This window comes from Puntigrus tetrazona, chromosome 1, assembly GCF_018831695.1.
Source record: "Puntigrus tetrazona isolate hp1 chromosome 1, ASM1883169v1, whole genome shotgun sequence".
Classification (NCBI taxonomy): Eukaryota; Metazoa; Chordata; class Actinopteri; order Cypriniformes; family Cyprinidae; genus Puntigrus; species Puntigrus tetrazona.
In genome coordinates this window covers 8,531,643-8,551,174 of record NC_056699.1, presented here as the reverse complement: position 1 = coordinate 8,551,174, position 19,532 = coordinate 8,531,643, and the positions used below count along the sequence as shown (strand labels likewise).

The 19,532-nt window shown below is 36.2% G+C and overlaps 1 protein-coding gene across 1 annotated transcript in view; it reads right to left on the bottom strand.

Moving 5' to 3' along the window:
- The window catches only part of ank2a (ankyrin 2a, neuronal), a 60,496-nt gene that overhangs the window by 14,920 nt on the left and 26,044 nt on the right, over positions 1 to 19,532 (bottom strand). Inside the window, exons 7-38 of the mRNA XM_043236617.1 lie at positions 17,996 to 18,019; positions 17,551 to 17,559; positions 16,910 to 17,008; positions 15,982 to 16,080; positions 15,651 to 15,749; positions 15,174 to 15,371; positions 14,999 to 15,097; positions 14,642 to 14,740; positions 13,901 to 13,999; positions 13,593 to 13,790; positions 13,092 to 13,190; positions 12,908 to 13,006; positions 12,618 to 12,815; positions 11,930 to 12,028; positions 11,723 to 11,821; positions 11,406 to 11,504; positions 11,231 to 11,329; positions 11,060 to 11,132; positions 9,114 to 9,237; positions 8,810 to 8,894; positions 8,372 to 8,475; positions 6,752 to 6,976; positions 4,847 to 5,001; positions 4,429 to 4,640; positions 4,065 to 4,257; positions 3,878 to 3,974; positions 3,571 to 3,799; positions 3,374 to 3,499; positions 3,098 to 3,220; positions 2,909 to 2,941; positions 2,761 to 2,782; positions 51 to 1,502 (exon numbers count right to left, since the gene is read on the bottom strand). Coding sequence (XP_043092552.1) covers positions 51 to 1,502; positions 2,761 to 2,782; positions 2,909 to 2,941; positions 3,098 to 3,220; positions 3,374 to 3,499; positions 3,571 to 3,799; positions 3,878 to 3,974; positions 4,065 to 4,257; positions 4,429 to 4,640; positions 4,847 to 5,001; positions 6,752 to 6,976; positions 8,372 to 8,475; positions 8,810 to 8,894; positions 9,114 to 9,237; positions 11,060 to 11,132; positions 11,231 to 11,329; positions 11,406 to 11,504; positions 11,723 to 11,821; positions 11,930 to 12,028; positions 12,618 to 12,815; positions 12,908 to 13,006; positions 13,092 to 13,190; positions 13,593 to 13,790; positions 13,901 to 13,999; positions 14,642 to 14,740; positions 14,999 to 15,097; positions 15,174 to 15,371; positions 15,651 to 15,749; positions 15,982 to 16,080; positions 16,910 to 17,008; positions 17,551 to 17,559; positions 17,996 to 18,019 — 5,068 coding nt within the window. The remainder of the gene's footprint in view (positions 1 to 50; positions 1,503 to 2,760; positions 2,783 to 2,908; positions 2,942 to 3,097; positions 3,221 to 3,373; positions 3,500 to 3,570; positions 3,800 to 3,877; positions 3,975 to 4,064; positions 4,258 to 4,428; positions 4,641 to 4,846; positions 5,002 to 6,751; positions 6,977 to 8,371; positions 8,476 to 8,809; positions 8,895 to 9,113; positions 9,238 to 11,059; positions 11,133 to 11,230; positions 11,330 to 11,405; positions 11,505 to 11,722; positions 11,822 to 11,929; positions 12,029 to 12,617; positions 12,816 to 12,907; positions 13,007 to 13,091; positions 13,191 to 13,592; positions 13,791 to 13,900; positions 14,000 to 14,641; positions 14,741 to 14,998; positions 15,098 to 15,173; positions 15,372 to 15,650; positions 15,750 to 15,981; positions 16,081 to 16,909; positions 17,009 to 17,550; positions 17,560 to 17,995; positions 18,020 to 19,532) is intronic.

Here is a 19,532-nt window from a genome sequence, read left to right as displayed (position 1 = left end):
TTGAGGTGTTGTAATTTGATATCATATTTGGAGAAACCAACATCATATCAAATGCTTCAGAGGGTAGTTCACTTTTTCTGTCATTTGGCTATCATATGTTGGAGGAACCTGCATCACATCAGAACGTGCTTCAGAGGGTATAGCTGTAATTGCTCTTTCTCGCAAATGCTGAGTTGTTTCTGTCATATGGCTATCATATTTTAAAGGAACCTGCATCACATCAGAACTTGCTTCAGAGGGTACAGTTGTAATTGCTTTTTGTTGAGTTGTTACCACATTAGGACCTTCCATTTCAGAGGTTATAGTTGTAATTGTTCGTTCTTGTAAACGTTGAGATGTTGATGTCATTTGGCTATCATATGTTGGGGGAACTTCATCAGAATGTTCTGCTTCAGAGGTTACAGTCGTAATTGCTTTATGTTCAAAAAGTCCAGACTTGCTTTTCGATGGATCCTGGCCTGTCTGAAAAGCCTTCATCAGCTCTCTTACAGACATAGTTTCCTCTAGCCGTTCCGTCTGTGACCTTGGGGATCTGGGAGATTTTGGAGGAAGCATGTCTGATTTTTCTGTCTCTGTGACATATGGCTTACTTTGGGAAGCATTCACTTTTTGGGATTTCCACTTTTGATTGTCCACCTCATTCTCTTCTTCAACCCTCTTTTGCAGTGCTTTTACTTTGTCCTTGATGGATCCTATTGGAGTTTCTACAACCCTAGGAGACACAGGAACAGGTCCAAAGACAGGGTCAGATCCACCAATAACTGCATCTTCATCAAGAGACTCCTCAGACTGACTCCTACTCAACCTTTCCAAGTCATCCTCTGAACTGCCGCTTGCAAATTCCCTCTCTTTACGCTTTTTCCTTGCTGGCTTTTTTATTTCTCCAGGACGATGTTTACCACGTGTCAAAACAACTTCTTTAAAACTTTCTTGAACACATTCCACATGTTGTGACATTCCACATGGTACTGGCATTTCCTGCAGACACTGTTCTAAGTCACTGCTGAGATATGAAATCATACCTGAAATATCCCTCTTAGGAGAAGAACTGGATATAGTGTCTCTTGTAATTCGAACTTCCTGAATGAGTGCCTCTTGGACTTCAGAGATATTTTTGCTTTTGGATTCCTCAACATCTGTCTCACTGAGAAGTACCCACTCTTCATCATCAATGGTTACAGATCTCCCAATAGCACCTTCCCTCTTCGTATCATCCATTGTTCTGTCACGAAGAATCTCTTCTACCTTCTCTAAATCCTCTTTCACTTTTTCAACAATTTCAAATGGCTCATCCACTTCTTCATCCCCAGCCTTGTCTGATCGCTCTCCGGGATCAGAGGAACGTGGTTTTTCCAACTTTTCAGAGGTCAGAAGGAACGACACTTTAATCAGGTCCTGCTTCATTTCAGAAACCTCTGAAAGTAAATCTGGACTTGCGAGTGTGGCAGGATCATGTATGATTTGCAGCATGGAATGCTCTGTTGACTCAGATCCATCATAATCTTCCATTTGAACAGCACAAATAGTTTGCAAGAACAAAGGGGAAATGAAGAGGACAAAAGACATTGGAAAACTAGTCAGGGCAGGAGCAATACAAACTGTCTTCAGTTCAGATGATGAAGAAAGTACTTGACAGAATGAAGAACATTGCTAGAATTATCTAGATTGGGATCCAAAGGATTTGGGAAGGCATGGGAGCAGTTAAGCAAAGCAAAAGAGAATTACAAAGTGAGGGCAGGAAATGGGCAGGAAATAACTTGCTTAAACATGTTATATTGATTCAAGTATCCACTCATACGCTTACACAAGAGGGGAAGTATAAAGAAAAAAACAAAGGATAAGTAATACAGAAACCTGTGCACAAAGAACAAATGAGGAAATTAATCATAACACAGAGTGGAGCTGTACCAATGAGGCATCTCAAGATTGTTCTCGACATGAAGAGCTCATGTCAACACAAACACAGACAGCATTTCAAAGCAATGCCCTTATGCAACACTGAGATACAATCAGAGGCTTTTCCCATAAAACACTTTCAAAATATTAAATGCTATGGCTTTTTATATGTGCAGATCTTTGAGTCAAACATGGAGTTCTTTAACATATGGGAACTTGTTATACGTCTGAGGTAAATGATAAGAAACATTTAGGAAAAACAAACAAACAAAGGAAACAGAATGTGAGTGATAGGGATAAAAAATTATGTATATTTCAAAAAAAGATATCCTCACATTCAAGCAGACACACTCACACACATACATATACAATAATATAATATGTGTAAGTCAAGTTATTTCCATGCAAAGGAAATGATCCATGCAAAGGTGACATTTGTGGCAAGCAAATTAAGTGAATTCATTACAGGCAAAATAATATGTGCCTGGTCAGTATGATTTAGATTTTAGGGAGAATGGTTGGTTTTCCAGTATCTCGTTTGGCATGTAACAGACTAAACATTTTAGAAACCATCATGCCAGAATCAAGATACCATTGTGAGAGAATAAAATTGGATGTAATGTTTCATGAGAACAGCAGACCATAAAAATAAAAATGGAAGAAGGGATGTTTATCAGCCATAGCATAGCAATCAGGGATCAGCAAATACAATTTCTCTTAAAATCATTTAAAAATATCCTAAACATATTAACAATGTATTATTGCATTGGTAATTTAATGTTACAGGAGTTAAGGGGTTTAAAAAGAATAGTAGAAAAAGCTGTTTATACTGTATATATATTTTTAAACTTAAAATTTGCTTACATTGCTCATGTGTCTTCTCACTCTATAAAGAAATTAGATTGAAACAGAGAGTTAATCGAATGGATATTACAAACAATCCATGACCTCTTTTGCAAAGACAACATTATTTACAAAATAATTTATTTATCGGTGTGAGATTGGCATTTACCTCCTCATCTGCATCTTGGTCAGAATCAGATTCCTTAAAAAGTAAGAGTAAAAAAAAATAAACTGTCAGAATAAATTTAGCTAATCTAAATATATTTTGATTAAAAGTTTTTGGTTTTTTGTTGTGTATAGGCATATGTACAGTATATGTAGTTGTGAGGTAATATCACTATGAAAGTGTTTCTCTTACCTTTGAGTAAACAGGTAGACAGATGTTCAGGTTGCATATTGCATTGTGGTTTAGACTGCGATATGTTCTTGGTTCTTTTGTAAAAGACAACCTGCCACATGGTTCTTGAGTGCTGTCACGAATCTGTTAAAAACAACCAATCTTTATCTTTGCGCACCACCAACTGAAAATGACACAATACTGTGACATCACAGTTAAACTAGTACGAAACATTGTGGAGTACTGTAACACGTTTAAATCTGTAAATGTTTTTACATGCAACAAATAATAACATACTTTGATAAAGAGAGAAAGACGGTTTTCTTTAAAAGCATAGAAGCTGAACACATGGTGCTGTCCACTTTTGGTTAGTGGGACCAAATTTCCAAAGCAGTCTGCAAAGATTGGCTTTCCCTCTAAAACCTGTAGAGATAAACATACCACCATGAAGTTAATCTCAAATGCACTAGCAAGACTAACTAAACTACACTTACCTCTACATCTCGACTACGAGCCACTTCAGTGAAGTTCTCCTGCTGCTCCAGGGTTTTATCCATCTTATCATCTGTCATACAGAAGCAGCGGAGTCGTGCTTCTATTGGGTCCAACGTCTTGGCAAAGATGACAAACTTGGCCATATAAGGAACACAGATGATCTCACGATATAGCTGACTGGAGAAGTTCACAGACTCCTGGATCTGACGGCAATCTATAAGCCAGAACCTAGGAGGAAAAACACGTATTTAACCATTTATCATGGGAGAACAGTCGACAAACATTTGTCACTGTGTCTGAGCTCACCTTGCGGACACATTAGTGGTAAATGAAACACACTGGTTGATGAATGTTAGCGGTGTGGATCCAGTTATGTCCTCCCATTGTGCAGGAGTTGTTCCACCTAGAAAAAGAAAAACACTAGAACCGTTTGCACCTTCATATAAAGGCACTTACTTACAAAAGATGTATTTTACACTTTATTTTCACATACCAGTAATGCTACATAATAGTCGTAGAGTGGGTGTACTGTTTGTCCCATCACTGGTTGGGCTTTTAGGGACAGGAATAGTCATGGTGATAGGCTTGTGAAACTTGCGTCTTCTGGGCTCCAAAGTAACAATTGGGCTGAACGTAGCCTTATTACCCAGGATCTTCCTCACCAGATCCTCACTGATGGGCTGGGCCTAATAAAAGATAGATTGAGATGTATGTGGCAAGATGGATGTCTCTTTATTTCTTTTTTTTCCAATTTAATCCCCTCCCTCTAACCAAATTAAGGGTAATATATTACTAATTAAATATTTTACAAAAGGCAATAGCTAAAATAATAATAATAATAATACATAGTGGATTACCTGTAGCCCAACGCGTATCCGTTTAGTCAACGCTCCCTCTGGAAACACGGCCTGGACCTGTGGAACAAGTGTGCTGCTTAACACTCCACCCTCTGGACCAATCAGATGACTGTCCTGCTTAATGCGGGACACCACTGCAAAGTATTGTGGGAAATCCCGTGTGATGATGCGGCAGATTCGTTTTTTCTCCAGCTCCTCAGGAGTGTCCAGTTCTAGCATGAAAATGACAATTCCAGTTGTTCCAAATGACCAAAGACAAACATTTGAATGGGGCCAGCAATATTTAAGAAGCAATATCAGCTCACAGCATTTTAAAAAAGATTATCATTCTATTAGCATAACACTTATTTAAGGTTTTACCTATTTAACGTGCGTCACATCAAACAAGTGTCTCTGTGTATATTCGGGACACACTTACCCTCGTCCATGCCATTGAGTATCTGATTCAGCTCTTCTTCTGTATGCTCACAGTGATGTTCTCTCCAGCTCTCTCCTGTCTCACTGCGCAGAATCACCAACTCCCGCTCTGTCCCACGCAATGCAGCAAAGTGCGGGATCTCCACAATCACAGGCCTGAAAAATAAGAGGTGTTATTTCAGCCAAATGTATGGTCAACGTGGACTTGTCAACGTGAGGAATGTTGAGAAACAGATATCGCATCTGTGGAAGACATAAACACAGGTAAATGTAGCATGCAGCAATGTAGGAACAAATGGGTAATGCCATATACAGCATACACAAAGCAATGACCAACACAAGAAAATAACAAGTTTTAAAATCAAACGATATCCAAAAGTCAACAAGGGAGGTAAAGGTAAATTAATGGAACACCTCTATTTCGGAATGATAAAAACAAACTCAGAAAATTATAAAATACAGATGGAGGTGCATTTAAAAGAATCAGGGGGGATATGTGACCGGTATCCATTGGATATTTGGCATTAGGATCTCTCCTACCCGAGGAATTTGGTGCCGGGTGGACCCAGCTGCAGAATTCTGCTGACAAGGCTTTCGCCCTCATTAAGAGGAGGAGGGGCTGTTGGGAGGTGGAGTTTACTGTTCCGATCGCAGCCATTAAAAAAGATGTAAAAAAAACAAGGCACACTGTAAACCTGATTTACTGAACAAGTGTCCTAACCAGGTGAGGCAAAACTAAAAGCACTTCCATGAGTTTTTGTCCTAATTAGTTGCAATATTTAGTTCATCGCTTGGTATCTATTTCTGCAGTGTCTTGCCCAGCAGTGTTGTAATTGCTAACCAAAACTATTAAAATCTACCTAAAATTGTCTATTTAATTAATAAATAAAAATGTTAAAACTTGAAGGGTTACTCCACACCAAAATGAAAATTTTGTCATGAATCACTTACCCACATGTTGTTCCAAGCCTGTAAAATCTTAGTTCATCTTTGGAACGCAATTGAAGATATTTTGGATTAAAACCAGGAGGTTTTTGTCTGTCCCAGTGGCTGCCAAGAAATGAAACTGTCAAGGTCCATATGAAAGACATCATCAGAATAGTCCATCTGCCATCAGTTTTTCAACCATAATGTTAAGAAGTGAAAAGAATACTTTTTGTATGCAAAGAAAATTAAAGAAAGACATTTATTCAATAATTAGTCTCCTCTGTGTCTCTGTGCCTCCTCCATGTCACCGCAGGGCCATTACACAGAAAGCATACTCTGACACTCTTCTGTGTCAGCTGCACCAGAAAGGCATATGCTATTTGCGTTCAGCAGATACTTTGCAAAACATACAGACACATAGGAGACAAATAGCTAATTCATTATCCTTATTTTTATTTTCTTTGCATAAAAAAGTATTGTTTTTGCTTCATAAAATACATATTGAACCACTGATGGCAGATAGACTATTCATATGATGTCTTTCATACTTTTCTGGACCTTCACAGTGTTTCATTACTTCACAGCCACAAACCTAATGAATTTTATCAAAAATATCTTAAATTGTGTTCCAAAGTTGAACAAAGCTTTAACAGCTTTGGAACAACATGGTACCCCCATGTTGTTCCAAACCTGTAAAAGCTTTGTGATTAATCACAAAAATTTCATTTTGGTGTGGTGTAACCTTTTAAAACTACAATCAATCCACTTAATCTCACTGGTCCAACATTCACAAAATAAACATGAAACATGGCTGAGATTGCGCCTAGTTAGGACACGTCAAACATGTTGACAATTTGCGTTACTTTGTCAGTCAAGACGAGACAAAATAGAGAACATACAACTGCATCATACACAAACAAAGAAAGACAAAAATGTTCATGGTGATACAGCATAAATTTTCAATTTTAGATCCCCTTACCCAAGAAACTGGGCTCCAGTGGGTCCAACTTCAATGAGCTTGCCTGCAAGCCCCTCTCCCTCCACCATAGGGGGCATAGAGGCCAGCCTGTGCCTCTTCACCAGACGACATGTGACCCGTGTCGGTGCTGAGCACTTTCTAGGAGGCACAATAATTCGTAGTCCATTGTGACGACAGCCACGCATGGCTCCACCACGGGCATCCACCATGAAACTGACCAGGAAGCTGTTTGTATAGAACGGCATGTGACAGTAAAACACACAACACAATGTCTGACATCTTCATTAAAACTACACAGTAATGAAATGCAATAAATGCATTACATTCTCGTTTATAAACTTACAGAAGCCACATAGGCCATGCAATATTATTTTTCTGTCTATTTTTCTAAACGTCTTTATAGGCTCTGTGGGCTTCTATATGTTTGTAAACAATTATTTATTTTGCAGTTCTCTTTGGCACCAATTGAAATTACACACTTTTCCATTTTGGGTATCAACAGCTTTCTCCGGTGGTCAAAAGATTTCAGTTCGACCTTTATTATCAAACTGTGTTGCCATTATGTGTACAATTAAACTCACTGATCCATTCCAAAGTTTGAGGGCAGTAAAATTTAAATAATTTCAATTTTAATATGTTTAAAATGTGTTTTATTTCTGTGACAAAAATAAGCTGTATTCTCAGAATCCATCACTGTGGGGTTCAGTGTTTCATGATCTAAATTTTTTCTGGAAACCATGATACTTGGATTGATTGGATTCAATTGGATTGAATGAATAGTAATTTTACAATGTAGCAATTACTTTTTATCAATTTAATGCATTCTTGCAAATGAAAAGTAATGAAATCGTACTGACTTCAAACGTTTGAACAGTATAATATTATTGATGCTTTAAGTTATGTACTGTTAATTTTATGAAAGTCTCCAGAGTAATGTACAAATAAGTCATTGGAGAAATTAGATAATTAGGAATGATAACCATTGAACATGCTCAAGGTGTACTGGGGAAAATACCATAGTAAAGTTTACCATAGTAAACTGTGAAAAACACAATATGTCCAGTTTCATACCACCCATGTGAAAGATACTGAATAATACTTAATATTTTTCATAGGCATCTCTAAGAATACTGAGACATGACTCACTGTATTCATTAAAACATGCTTATTAAAATTTTAATGGGCACAAAAATAATCATTTAAATAACGCAAAACAGTTAGTTGTTCTATATACATGCAATAATGAAATAAAGGTAGATGAAGTGAGGAAGCAAAAAGAGCACAAGGAAGAGAAGTGAAGGATCACCTGCTGTTGTCATTGTCAAGGCATGGGGTGGATTGGCTAAAAGCAGAACAAAAGACACAATCACGGACAGCAGAGAGAGAGGCTGAGTGATTTAGGGAGATGACGTGAGTGTAATAAATGAGAAACAAAGAAAGAAAGAAAGAACAATGAGAGGAAATTGAGCAGCTATCATTCATGATCCACAACAAGTGGCATCTGATGCAATGCCAGCTTTGACTAAACATATATATTGTAGTATATACCAGCATGTACGACGGGGGGAGGCAAGTGTGTGTGCGTGTTCATGTCCGTTTTAGTGTGTAAAACCTACTAACCCTGACTGCAGAAGAGTGCTAGTTAGCACCACATTATCCAGATGTTCAGCACCCCAGCTCAGTCGATATGAGTCCTTGTCATGTTCTCGAGAGAATGCAGATACCTAACAAACAACATAATCAGACTATAATAAATCATTGTGACTCACGTTTAAAGCAATTGTAAATGGCCATTTGTCACCACATTACAACAGTATTATACTATGTCACTCAAAGTTGTTCCAAATTGTCAGATTTTGTTGCGAAATTTGACTATATTTATGGCTAACTGTTATATAAATGCAATAAGCCCTGTGAATCCATTGTTTACAGTGAATTCAGAACAGATTTTTAACAATGCTAGCAATTAGATTTTAGCAATTAGCATTGTAAACCAAGGCTAACAACACTGAACTAAATATTGGGTGCATGTATGAGGTGTGATAGTTCATGGTTCACCTTATTAAGCTGGTGGCTGGTGATCATATCCTCAATCAGCATTCCTTCACCTCTGTAAGCAAGGTGACTGGGGGTCTCATGAGACCTGAGGTCGGACAATGCAAACAGCTGAGCTAAACAGCATTATGTGTGTACACTTGCTATACTCGTGGGACTTAAATTTTCAAAACATGGCAACAAATGTTTAAAGCTTCTGGCTCAAACAATGATGTTGAGGCAGGACTAACAGTAATAACTTAATAACAGAATTAAATTGTCTATTGGTTTGTGTGTTTGTAAATGAGTATTGGTTTATGTTTTTTACCGGTCTAAGTTATGGGTGTAGCTCATGCCGTCCAGGTAGTGCCCAGGTAGAGAGTCGTCACCAAGCTCTCTCAGGTCCTCTGCTCTCAGGTACTCCCCTCCATCACCTGTCATTGTGTCCTCACCTGCTCATACACACATTGACTAACTTATTGACACTGTCAATGAACTACTTAATTAGATTACTGATGCACCAACGCTACCAGAGTCATACCAGATCAATGCTAACAGCTTGCACCAGCTCAAACCCTCTTTTCATGTAAAAAAATTGCAGGATTTACTGAAGAGACACAGCAAAAAATTATTGATAAAAATATTTATTTTTATGTGCATTTGTAGGAGTTTCTCTATCAAAATTTATGCAAAAAGAGTGTTTAAGAGAATCCTGCAACATAATTTACTTTTACCAATGCTATCTCATGACCAATTTGACCAAAGTATTTTACAAGGTGGCTAATTAGTACAATGTCATTTGTATAACCTAATTTGTACAATTGTTATCTGTGAGGCACAGGTTTAGGGGCAGGGTTATGTATGGTCATTTGTACCAACTCAAATGAATTTTCCACCTTGTAAAAATATCATATTATAGTATGATTTTTCCAAAAAACGTATCAATTCCTACTGGTATTTGCACCGATATTTTGCCCTGTGCAATTTGTTCTGTTCAGTAAATCTGGCCGTAATTAACTGATATATTGCATAGGCTATAGTTTAATAAACAACCCAAATTATGACTGGCATTAAATTCTTTTTCTTTGGACAATGTATTATGTAAACATTTAGCTATTTTCTGACCCAATGCTACAAATCAAAACATTGTAATTTTATTTGAATTATTAGATATTTAGACCAAATATCATTCATTCCAAAAATCTGGGTCGTAGACAACATGACAGTAAAGATTTTAAAATAAACCTATTAAAACTAAAATGAATACAAATAAGTTAAATTAACCAACAACAAGAACCCCAACAACATATTAAAGGAATACTCCACTTTTTGTTTTTTAAATAGACTCATTCTCCAACTACCCCAGAGTTAAAAAGTGGAGTTTACTGTTGTTGAATCCATTTAGCCAATCCCTGGGTCTGGCGATAGCACTTTTAGCATAGCTTAGCATAAATTTGATTAGACCAGAAACATCTCGTTTAAAAAATGAGGGAGATAGTCCCCATCTTGAATGATATCATTGGGCCTGCTGTGGTCATGCCAGAATGAGAGTATAGTTTCTTGTCATATCAGCCTAGAAAACCACAACTTTTAATTTTTCGTTGGGCTTAGTACGCAATCTAACTACAGAAGAGACAATATAAATACGAAAAATATCTAAACTTTTTGGTAATAAGACGCTTCTGGTCTAATCAGAATAAATGATCTATGCTAAGCTATGCAAAAAGAGCTATTATCAGACCTGCAGATTTACTAAATGGACTCAAAAATGATAAAACTCAACCTTTTAACTTCGAGGTAGTTGAAAAATGAGCCTATTTTCAAAAAGTGGAGTGTTTCTTTAAACAGTTATGTAGGTACTACTAATACTAAAATGCTTACTGACTCACAGATATCCCATTCTCATTTTTATGATTAGAAGAAAAAAAGTATCCCCAGATTAGCACAAATAACTAAGAACAGTTCAGAAGTTAGTTTTTCAAAGTTTAGTTTTCATGCCCGTTCCAGTTAGCACACAAATGGCAAACCACACACTGGAATAGATACAGAAGGAACTGAACAGATTTTTGGTAAAGCAGTAAGATTAACTTTAGTAACTTCAATAGGTAAGATCAGTTCACTCTATATCTATACCATTTATACCTTCGATCTCCATAGAGGCTTCAGTAAAAAGCTCCTCCTCCATCTGATGTTGGGCTACAGAGGCACAGTAGCTTTTACACAGATATATGAAATCCTCATTTATAATAAAACCCAGCACTAAGAGTATCTTACCCTCCTCATCGGACACATCCAGAACTTCTGTCATTGTCTCTGGAACATTCAGCTTGTGTTTCTCTGTCACCGTCTACAACAGCCGAAATAAAAAAGGCATTCAATATACTGTATATTCTTGTATGGTTTATGAATGAAATATTGTTAATATGTAAAGGCATGGATATATACGGTTGTTGTTGTAATTATTTCCTCTGTAACAACTTTCAGAGTGTCCACCACTGAGATGTACCCCAGACGTTTAGCAATAGAGAGTGCTGTGTTCCCATTCTGAGAGAGAAAGAGTGTGTGGTCAGAACAATAAGATAAGGAATTATTATTATTTCTGTGATAGAGTGTTGCTCACCATAGTTACTGCATTAGGCTTGGCTCCATGCTGCAGCAGGACATTGATAATATGTGTATTTCCCTGCTGTGCAGCTTGGTGAAGTGGTGTGTAGCCATTCTGAAATAAAAAATTCCAACAGCTCAGAAATAATAAATATCATAAGAACAACCACAGAATGCAATAAAAAAATTAAGTATGTCATACATTTAAAATAATGTAATCATGTAATCAAACACTATAATTGTACAAATGTACAATCTGTCATAGACATCTGTCATATTTCTTAGTCAGACACTCATAATTAATTGGCTTTAATAAGTTCATTAAACTCTTACCTTAGTTTTTGCATTTACATTAGCGCCATTTTGCAAAAGGAAATTAACCATTTTGACATTTCCATAGTGACAGGCAACAATAAGAGGAGTATAGCCCAACTAGAGAAAACAACCAAATATCACATTAGCTGAAGTGTAACATACTAAAACATTATTTTAAAAAAGAAAAAAAAACAGTGCTAATAAAAAAATACAGTTCAAGCTTACTTTGGTCTGCTGATCTACGTTTGCATCGTGCTTGACCAGTATTTCAGCCACCTGCACTCTGTCCTCCTGAGCAGTGAGGTGGAGAGGTGTAAGGCCACTCTGAAAAAAAAGAAAAAGAAATCATACACCATTATTACATGGCTCTCTGCAATGCTTATTTTTGGTTTGTGTCTTGTTGAATTCTGTCTAATATTTTTTGGATTGTGGCCCTATCATAATAGCAAAGTCAGGATTCAACAGTATGGGATCTAGTAGTTGGTAAATTATCTGAATAGTAATTTATTTCCAACTGAACTAGAGATAAGACTTTTATATTATGATTATTCAATTATTCTAAGTGCATAAACCTATTTTGGCCTTAGGCAGAGTTATATAGTTACAAAAACACCAAATGTGACTAATGTGACTGAGACACTATTAACAAATAAAAAGAGTTGAAGTCTAGCAACAAATAAAACTAAAAACGAATTTTGCTCTATTTACTTAAAAATATGTCACCATTAACTAACATTAGAGTGTCAGTAAATTTTGTAAATCTTAACTTCTGTTTTTATGAGGTATATCAAGTAAATATTTTAAATCTAAGTGGATTGGCTGAGATCTGTAACAGAAAGTTTGGATGACAAAAATATGCATTCTTAAATATGTTATTTATTCATGACTGTAGGTTACCTGATCAGGATCTTACTTTAGTGGCAGCATTGACATGTGCACCCCTCTCCAACAGCAGGGAGGCCATCTCTGTGTGCCCCTCCTGGGATGCCAGGTGTAAAGGACTCACTCCCTGCTTGGTCAATGCATTGGCCTCTGCTCCATACTGAAGCAGCGCAGAGGCGATCTGAGTCTGGTTCTTCTTCGCTGCAATGTGGAGAGGCGTATAGCCATTCTGCACAGGAAGAGAGTAACAGAAACCATCAAGTTATACATATTTTAATTCCTGGATGCAGAGATAGCTTGCTATCAGTTCAAGATTTGCACCTTAGCAGTAGCATGAGGTGAGGCTCCTTTATCCAAGAGCATCATCGCCACCTGCTGGTTATCATAGTGAGCAGCTACATGCAGTGGTGTGAGACCGTACTGGTTCAAAAAGAAAAATTACAATAGTGAGCATATATTTACTAAATAAATTTCAATGAGTAGGTGATTAAAGCTTGACTTTCACCTTTCCAGTGTCATCAAGAAGTGCTCTCCGCTGAAGGAGGAGTTTTGCCACATCCAGACTACCATATTTAGCAGCAACATGTAGAGGAGTAAAGCCTTTCTGTTAAGGGAAGCATATTTGATCATAAATTAATACATACTTTTCATATTTAAATTAAGCATCACAACAATGATAATAATAAAAAAAAAAAAATATATATATATATATATATATATATATATATATATATATATATATATATATATATATATATATATATATATATTTATTGAGCACTAAATGAAATGAGGGAACAAAAAAGGCCTACAAACGTTACCTAAAATAACCAAACAAATTCTTAATTCCTGGAGAATATATATATATATATATATATATATATATATATATATATATATTCTTGTCTGCATGTCATGTATAGGGCTCTGTATAAAATAATATATTTATTGAATACTATATCATAATATATTTAAATGAGGACCCCGTATCTCCCTGAAGGCCTACCTTGGTTGCGAGTGAGTGAGATGCTCCAGCCTCCAGCAGCACTGCAGCCGTCTCCACCTGACCTTCACGAGCGGAGATGTGCAGAGGTGTGTATCCATTAGTGGTGGAAGCGTCAGGATGAGCCATATGCTGCAGCAACAACTGCACAATCTCTGTCTGACCCAGACGAGACGCAATGTGAAGGGGTGTCTGGTCCTCCTGGAGGCAAGAGAGGAAGAGAAATGCAGATATGGTATCTTCAAAGCTTTGCGTGTAGCCACGAATATCTGTATTCCTGTTTTATTCAGTAAGTGTTTTCATCAACTGACTCTGGCCATGGCATCCACCAAAGCCCCGTTCCTTAGCAAACATCGCACCACCTCCATCTGTCCTGCCCTTGCAGCCATGTGCAGCGCCGTCTCGCCACGCTGAGGACACACACAATCAGTACTACATGAAATCCGTTGCTAGGCCTGTTTGAGCTCATTTATTTAGAGGAGAATAGAAAAGACAATTATAAACAAAAGTAAATACATTAGAAAGAGACTTCAGCAGATTCTAAACTAACACAATACAATGAGACCATAAGATTATAATTATATAATATATGATATAATTTATATGTTATAATTTATAATTTATACGTACATGTAAATATTTTCAAAATATATGCTGTATGTGTGTGTCTTTCTATATATATATATATATATATATATATATATATATATATATATACATCCAAATATATTATACAACTTTTATTATTAAAATCTTATTATAATTTAATTGATTAAACCTAAGAATTCGACAGAGAAGATATGCTCACAGAAGTAGCACATCTTCTACTGCTGTGATCTAATCAATGCAAAGAATATAAAGAATATTAAATGATTTCGTATTCAGCTTCAGTAAAGGCCTAAAACAGCAATGGTACTGGCAGAGAAACACAGTCAGAAGTCTTTTAACAAAAATCACATTTTTTGTCAATATTATGCACCCCTTAAGAAATCTTAAGAAATGTATTTATATGCGGTACAAATCATGTCCAGTTATGATAACTGTGTACTCACTATATTACAGACATCAGGTGAGGCTCCATTCTGTAGCAGTAGGAGAACAATATTGAGGTGCCCCATAAATGCTGCAACATGGATTGGGGTCAGGCCGGACTAGAAAGAAAAAGATAAGAAAGTAGTTTACATGCACATTTACATGGACCAATTTTTGTTTATCTGAACTAATATAATCCAGTTCTGTTTAAATCAATTCAAAACATTTCCTGTATGAGTCCTCTATGAAGTTTAATTAGTAGTCTTGAAATAAACTTGAATAAATAGGCTTAAAAGTTGCGTGCCAAATCAAATACCGTTATCATAAATAGTATTCAAGATTACAATAAATATGTCACATACTACTAAGACTCTTACCTCAGTGATAGCTTGAATCGAAGCTCCATATTTAACCAGCAGTTCCATGACTTTCACTCTGTTCTTTTTGCAGGCAATATGCAGAGGAGTGAAGCCATTCTGACATACACAAAAAATATATAAGTAATGCTCAAGAACACCAGCAAATATTTTTTATTCAAAGACAAAGAATCACCAGTGCTCTGGCATTAGGATTCGCTTTCTTGTCCAGCAGTAATTTTGTGACTCTGTAGTGACCACAGTGGGCGGCAACGTGAAGCGCGGTCAGGTAATCCAGTGTGACATCATCAACCGGTGCCTTGTGCTGCAGCAGGTGTTTCACACACTCGACGTGATCACCCTGAGCAGACATGTGCAACGGAGACAGGCCGTTCTGTGTGTGTGTGTTGAAATACAGAGGAAGAGAGAGGAAAAACACAGATCAGTTTTCAAATATCCCTGCATATTAATATTGTTTTGAAGTCATAACAACAACATGATATAAGTAATTGTGCGAAAATGATACTTTATTAATCGAAATTCTGTAAATGTGTGTAAAAAGGAGTTGTTCATTTCCTTGTTGGTGGGTATTTTGTGTCTCGCAAAAAAGTGCATCAAGGTACGTTAATGCCATCAGACCAGGTAGCAAAAATTACAAGCACTTAGTTAATACCTTGGTCCGTGCCAGTATGGGAGCTCCTCTTTCGAGCAAGATTTCCACTGCGGTGTCATGTCCACTTCTGGCTGCACAGTGCAGCGGTGTCAACCCATCCTGATCAACAGAGAAAAGATAAATACAGACAAAACAACATATGAAAGCACAAATGAATAATGCATTGTAAAAACTACTTATTGCTGCTAAGATTTTCAAAATAAAAACAGCTTTCATAATTCAATTACTGAGTACATACAGTACAAGAAATGCTTCTCTGAACGGCTGAAAGCAGCATATGCACTAGAGGGCGTTTGTTTTACTGCATTTTTACTTTACTGCTGATACTCACCCTGGTCTTCGCGTCAATCTGAGCCCCTCTGTCTAACAGCAAAGCAATCATGTTTGTATTTCCTCGTTTGGAGGCCACGTGAAGTGGGGTTATACCATTCTAAACAAAACAGTACGTACAAGATTTATATTCATCCTTGAAAAAAAAATAATAACTTAATAAACTGTTAAGGGGAAGAGGAACTGCAAGTATTCGCGAAAAGTAATAGTTCGCCTCTAAAAATTTTATTCTGTCTTAAAATTAATTTACTTTCCCTCAAACCATTTTTAAACCTGTATCAATTTAAACAGATTAAAACATTCTGAGAAATGCTGTTAAAAATTTGTTAGCACCCACTGGCTTCCATAGTAAGTAAAAAAAAAAAAAAAAAAAAAAAAAGAGTATCAGGAAACTATTTTTGGCAGAATTTTATATTTTTATATTCCTTCAATATATATGAAATCTGATGCAATTTATACATCATACCACATGATCGTTCAGTTACCTCCAACTGCGTTTTAATTGTATAGAAATTAATAAAAGAATGCATGCACATCAAATATATTCCTGTACTTTACATACAAAATATAAATGCGCTATTTAAGTGAGTAACAGCTTAAATATTAGTCTGTTTCAAAAATCTATGATTTTGAGCAGTGGTTTTCAACTGGGGGTCACAGTCCACTAGGGGGCATCAGTAAACCTCAAAGGGGTGCAAGGTGACTTACATGTATTTTTTTACATGAATACATTTTTAATAAAAGACTGTTTAAATAAAGAACTGATTTTAAAATGTTGGAAACGTGGGGCCTTAATGTAAAAAAAAAAAACAACCACTGATTCAGAGAACTTACTACCAAACAATAAAAAGTCTGTATGATCACTTAAAAGTATTTAATTTGGTCAGTTTAAGTAGTTTATTTTATGTTTTAGCAGTATAAGATCATACCCTGGCTGTGAAGTCTACAGCAGCCCCTCTGTTGAGCAGCAGTGTGGCCACATTAACATTACCATAGTGAGCAGCAATATGCAGAGGAGTGAAGCCACTCTGTTAGAGGGAGTAGTATTGGGATAAAAGGGATAGAACAAAGAAGAGAGAAAAAAACAGAATGAAGGTAAATGTCTGCGCTGGTCTTCTAACTGATTTAATACATCCGCCATTCATGATCTACCATGCAGCATTCCCATGAATCATCACATTTGTGCAAAAAACTAAAACAGAAGAAATGGAAAAGTAAAAAACAAAATAAAAGTCTGGATTCTCATCTGCTACCAATGGATCCAACCACACCATGCACTGGAGTGAAGGAAAAGAAGAAAAAAAACTCGAATGAAATTAGAAACAGAAAGGTTAGATCTGTGCATGTAATAATATATGAGCACATTCCTGTGTCATATGAGTCTTGGTGAAAGAGATGAGAAGTTTCTCAGTGACAATGAAAGGAAAAAAAAAAGATGATGAACAAAATTTCTGAACAAACAAATGTTATTCAGCAACTACTCACTACATACTGCTAAAGATGAAAGTATAGATAGGAAATTGGCATTATCTGTCTTACTCTTTTCTTTGATGGAGCCATTCTTTCTTACCTTTCCATTCTGACAGACATGGTGCAATTTAAAAAACAGAATTAACAAAAAGGTGCAGCAAAATGTGACCGAGAGACTTCTACACAGAGTGTCGGTGTGAGTTCACATGCACAATTAGGAGTTAAACGTCTATGTAGTCAGTTAGTAAAATCATAAGTGGTGTATAAACAACATAATGCACCCCTAATTTCTGCTCGAAACGTTCATTGAAATAAGGAGCATAAAAACGTGTTGATGAGCTAGAAACACCCAAAAACCTCTTGAGGAAATAGGGTGTTGCTACTAAAATAAAAACAACTATGTGTCATGCACTATGACATCTAAAAGGACAAGACTCTACTCTTCTCATGCACTGTAAAAGAAAGATTCAGTGTTAAGTAGCACATTAGGCTTTATAAGAGCCAGGACGAATGCAGGTGCAGGATTCTGCTGAGAATCTTAATACCTCTGTAGTCCTGTTGACCATCATCTGAAGGAGTCGAACATGGGGAGGAAAATATAGCATTTTCATTAATATGGCTTTTAAAAACTATTTTTACATTTTTAATCTAAAAGGATTAAAAGCAAAAATATAATTCCGATTTAATAAATAGATAGCTAGCTTGAACCTCACTGAGAATATCTATTTAAAGGTATAGCTCACCCATAATTTCAGAAAATTTGTGAAAAATTAACTCAACCTCAGGTCATCCGTGAGTTTGTTTGTTCATCAGCAGGGCCGGATTATCCAATGGGCATTATGGGCAATCGCCAATTTCCAGAATGGCTATTTAGGCTAAGTGCAAATAGAACACCTTGTTGGCAGACGCTATTTACGGAATCTGAGCCCATCAATGTCTGATTGACATAGACAACATTACAAAAGATGCACTTCTGGCAACCAGCTCAGTTGTGCAGGTCCTAAAGCCCATGGCAACATGTTCCATTCTTCTTTTTTACATCCATTACATATCGGATCAATATGTAATATGCTTTTGTCAATAAGGAGGAAATATTTTTTTAAAAATGGAAACAATAAAAATATGACAATAAAGTCACAATGAAGTGCCTTGTGCATTTAATAAATAATATTTAACGGGTGTATAGCAAGTGCTACTTGTGACATACTAAAAGAGTTCTTGATTGTACTATTTAAAGATTATATGAAACATTATTAAGTATATCAGAGAAATATCAACATATACTATAAATACAATATATATATTTTTTTCATTTACTCTTTTATTTTTAAATGTATAAGTGTAGGAGGAGAGGCCTTATAAGACATTGTGCCCAATTGTACATCAATTGCTCAACATGCATTTTCTTCATGTAAATGGGTGCCGTCAGAATGAGAGTCCAACATAAAAAACTTTACCAGTCTAAAATTTTATAATTGCTTCCACCATATTTGTTTAGAAATGTGCATTTTTCTCTGCTGACTCAGACAAGATAACGTTTTCACTGGAGAAAGCAATATTATGGAAAGAGGACTCAAAAACATATGTATGATGAATTTATTACAAACATATAGTGAATTACTTGTGATTTACTGTGATGTTTAAGCAGCCATTTGGACGGCACCCATTCACTGCAGAGGATCCATGTGATGTTATGGCACATTTCTTCAAATCAGTTCCTCAGTTCAACCACTCTGAATCTTGGATGGCCGTTAAGGTGAGTACATTTTCAGCAAATTTTCATTTTTGTGTGAACTATTCATTTCAGATTAATGAATTAATAAAATCATTCAAAATAGTTAATCCTTCATAAGCAGTTTTCAAAAGAAATTGTGGTACCATGGTACAGTCATAGTAACAATGTCAGCGATACTGTTCATATGAAAAAAACATCTCAAACGTTCAAACAATACACAATGTTCTCAGGACACCACGTCCAAAAACAGTATAAACATGGTGAAAAAAAATTAAAACAAGGGCACTATCTATAACTGTCAAAAAAACACAGAATAGCTATAGTTCCATCTATAAAAAAGCATTAAA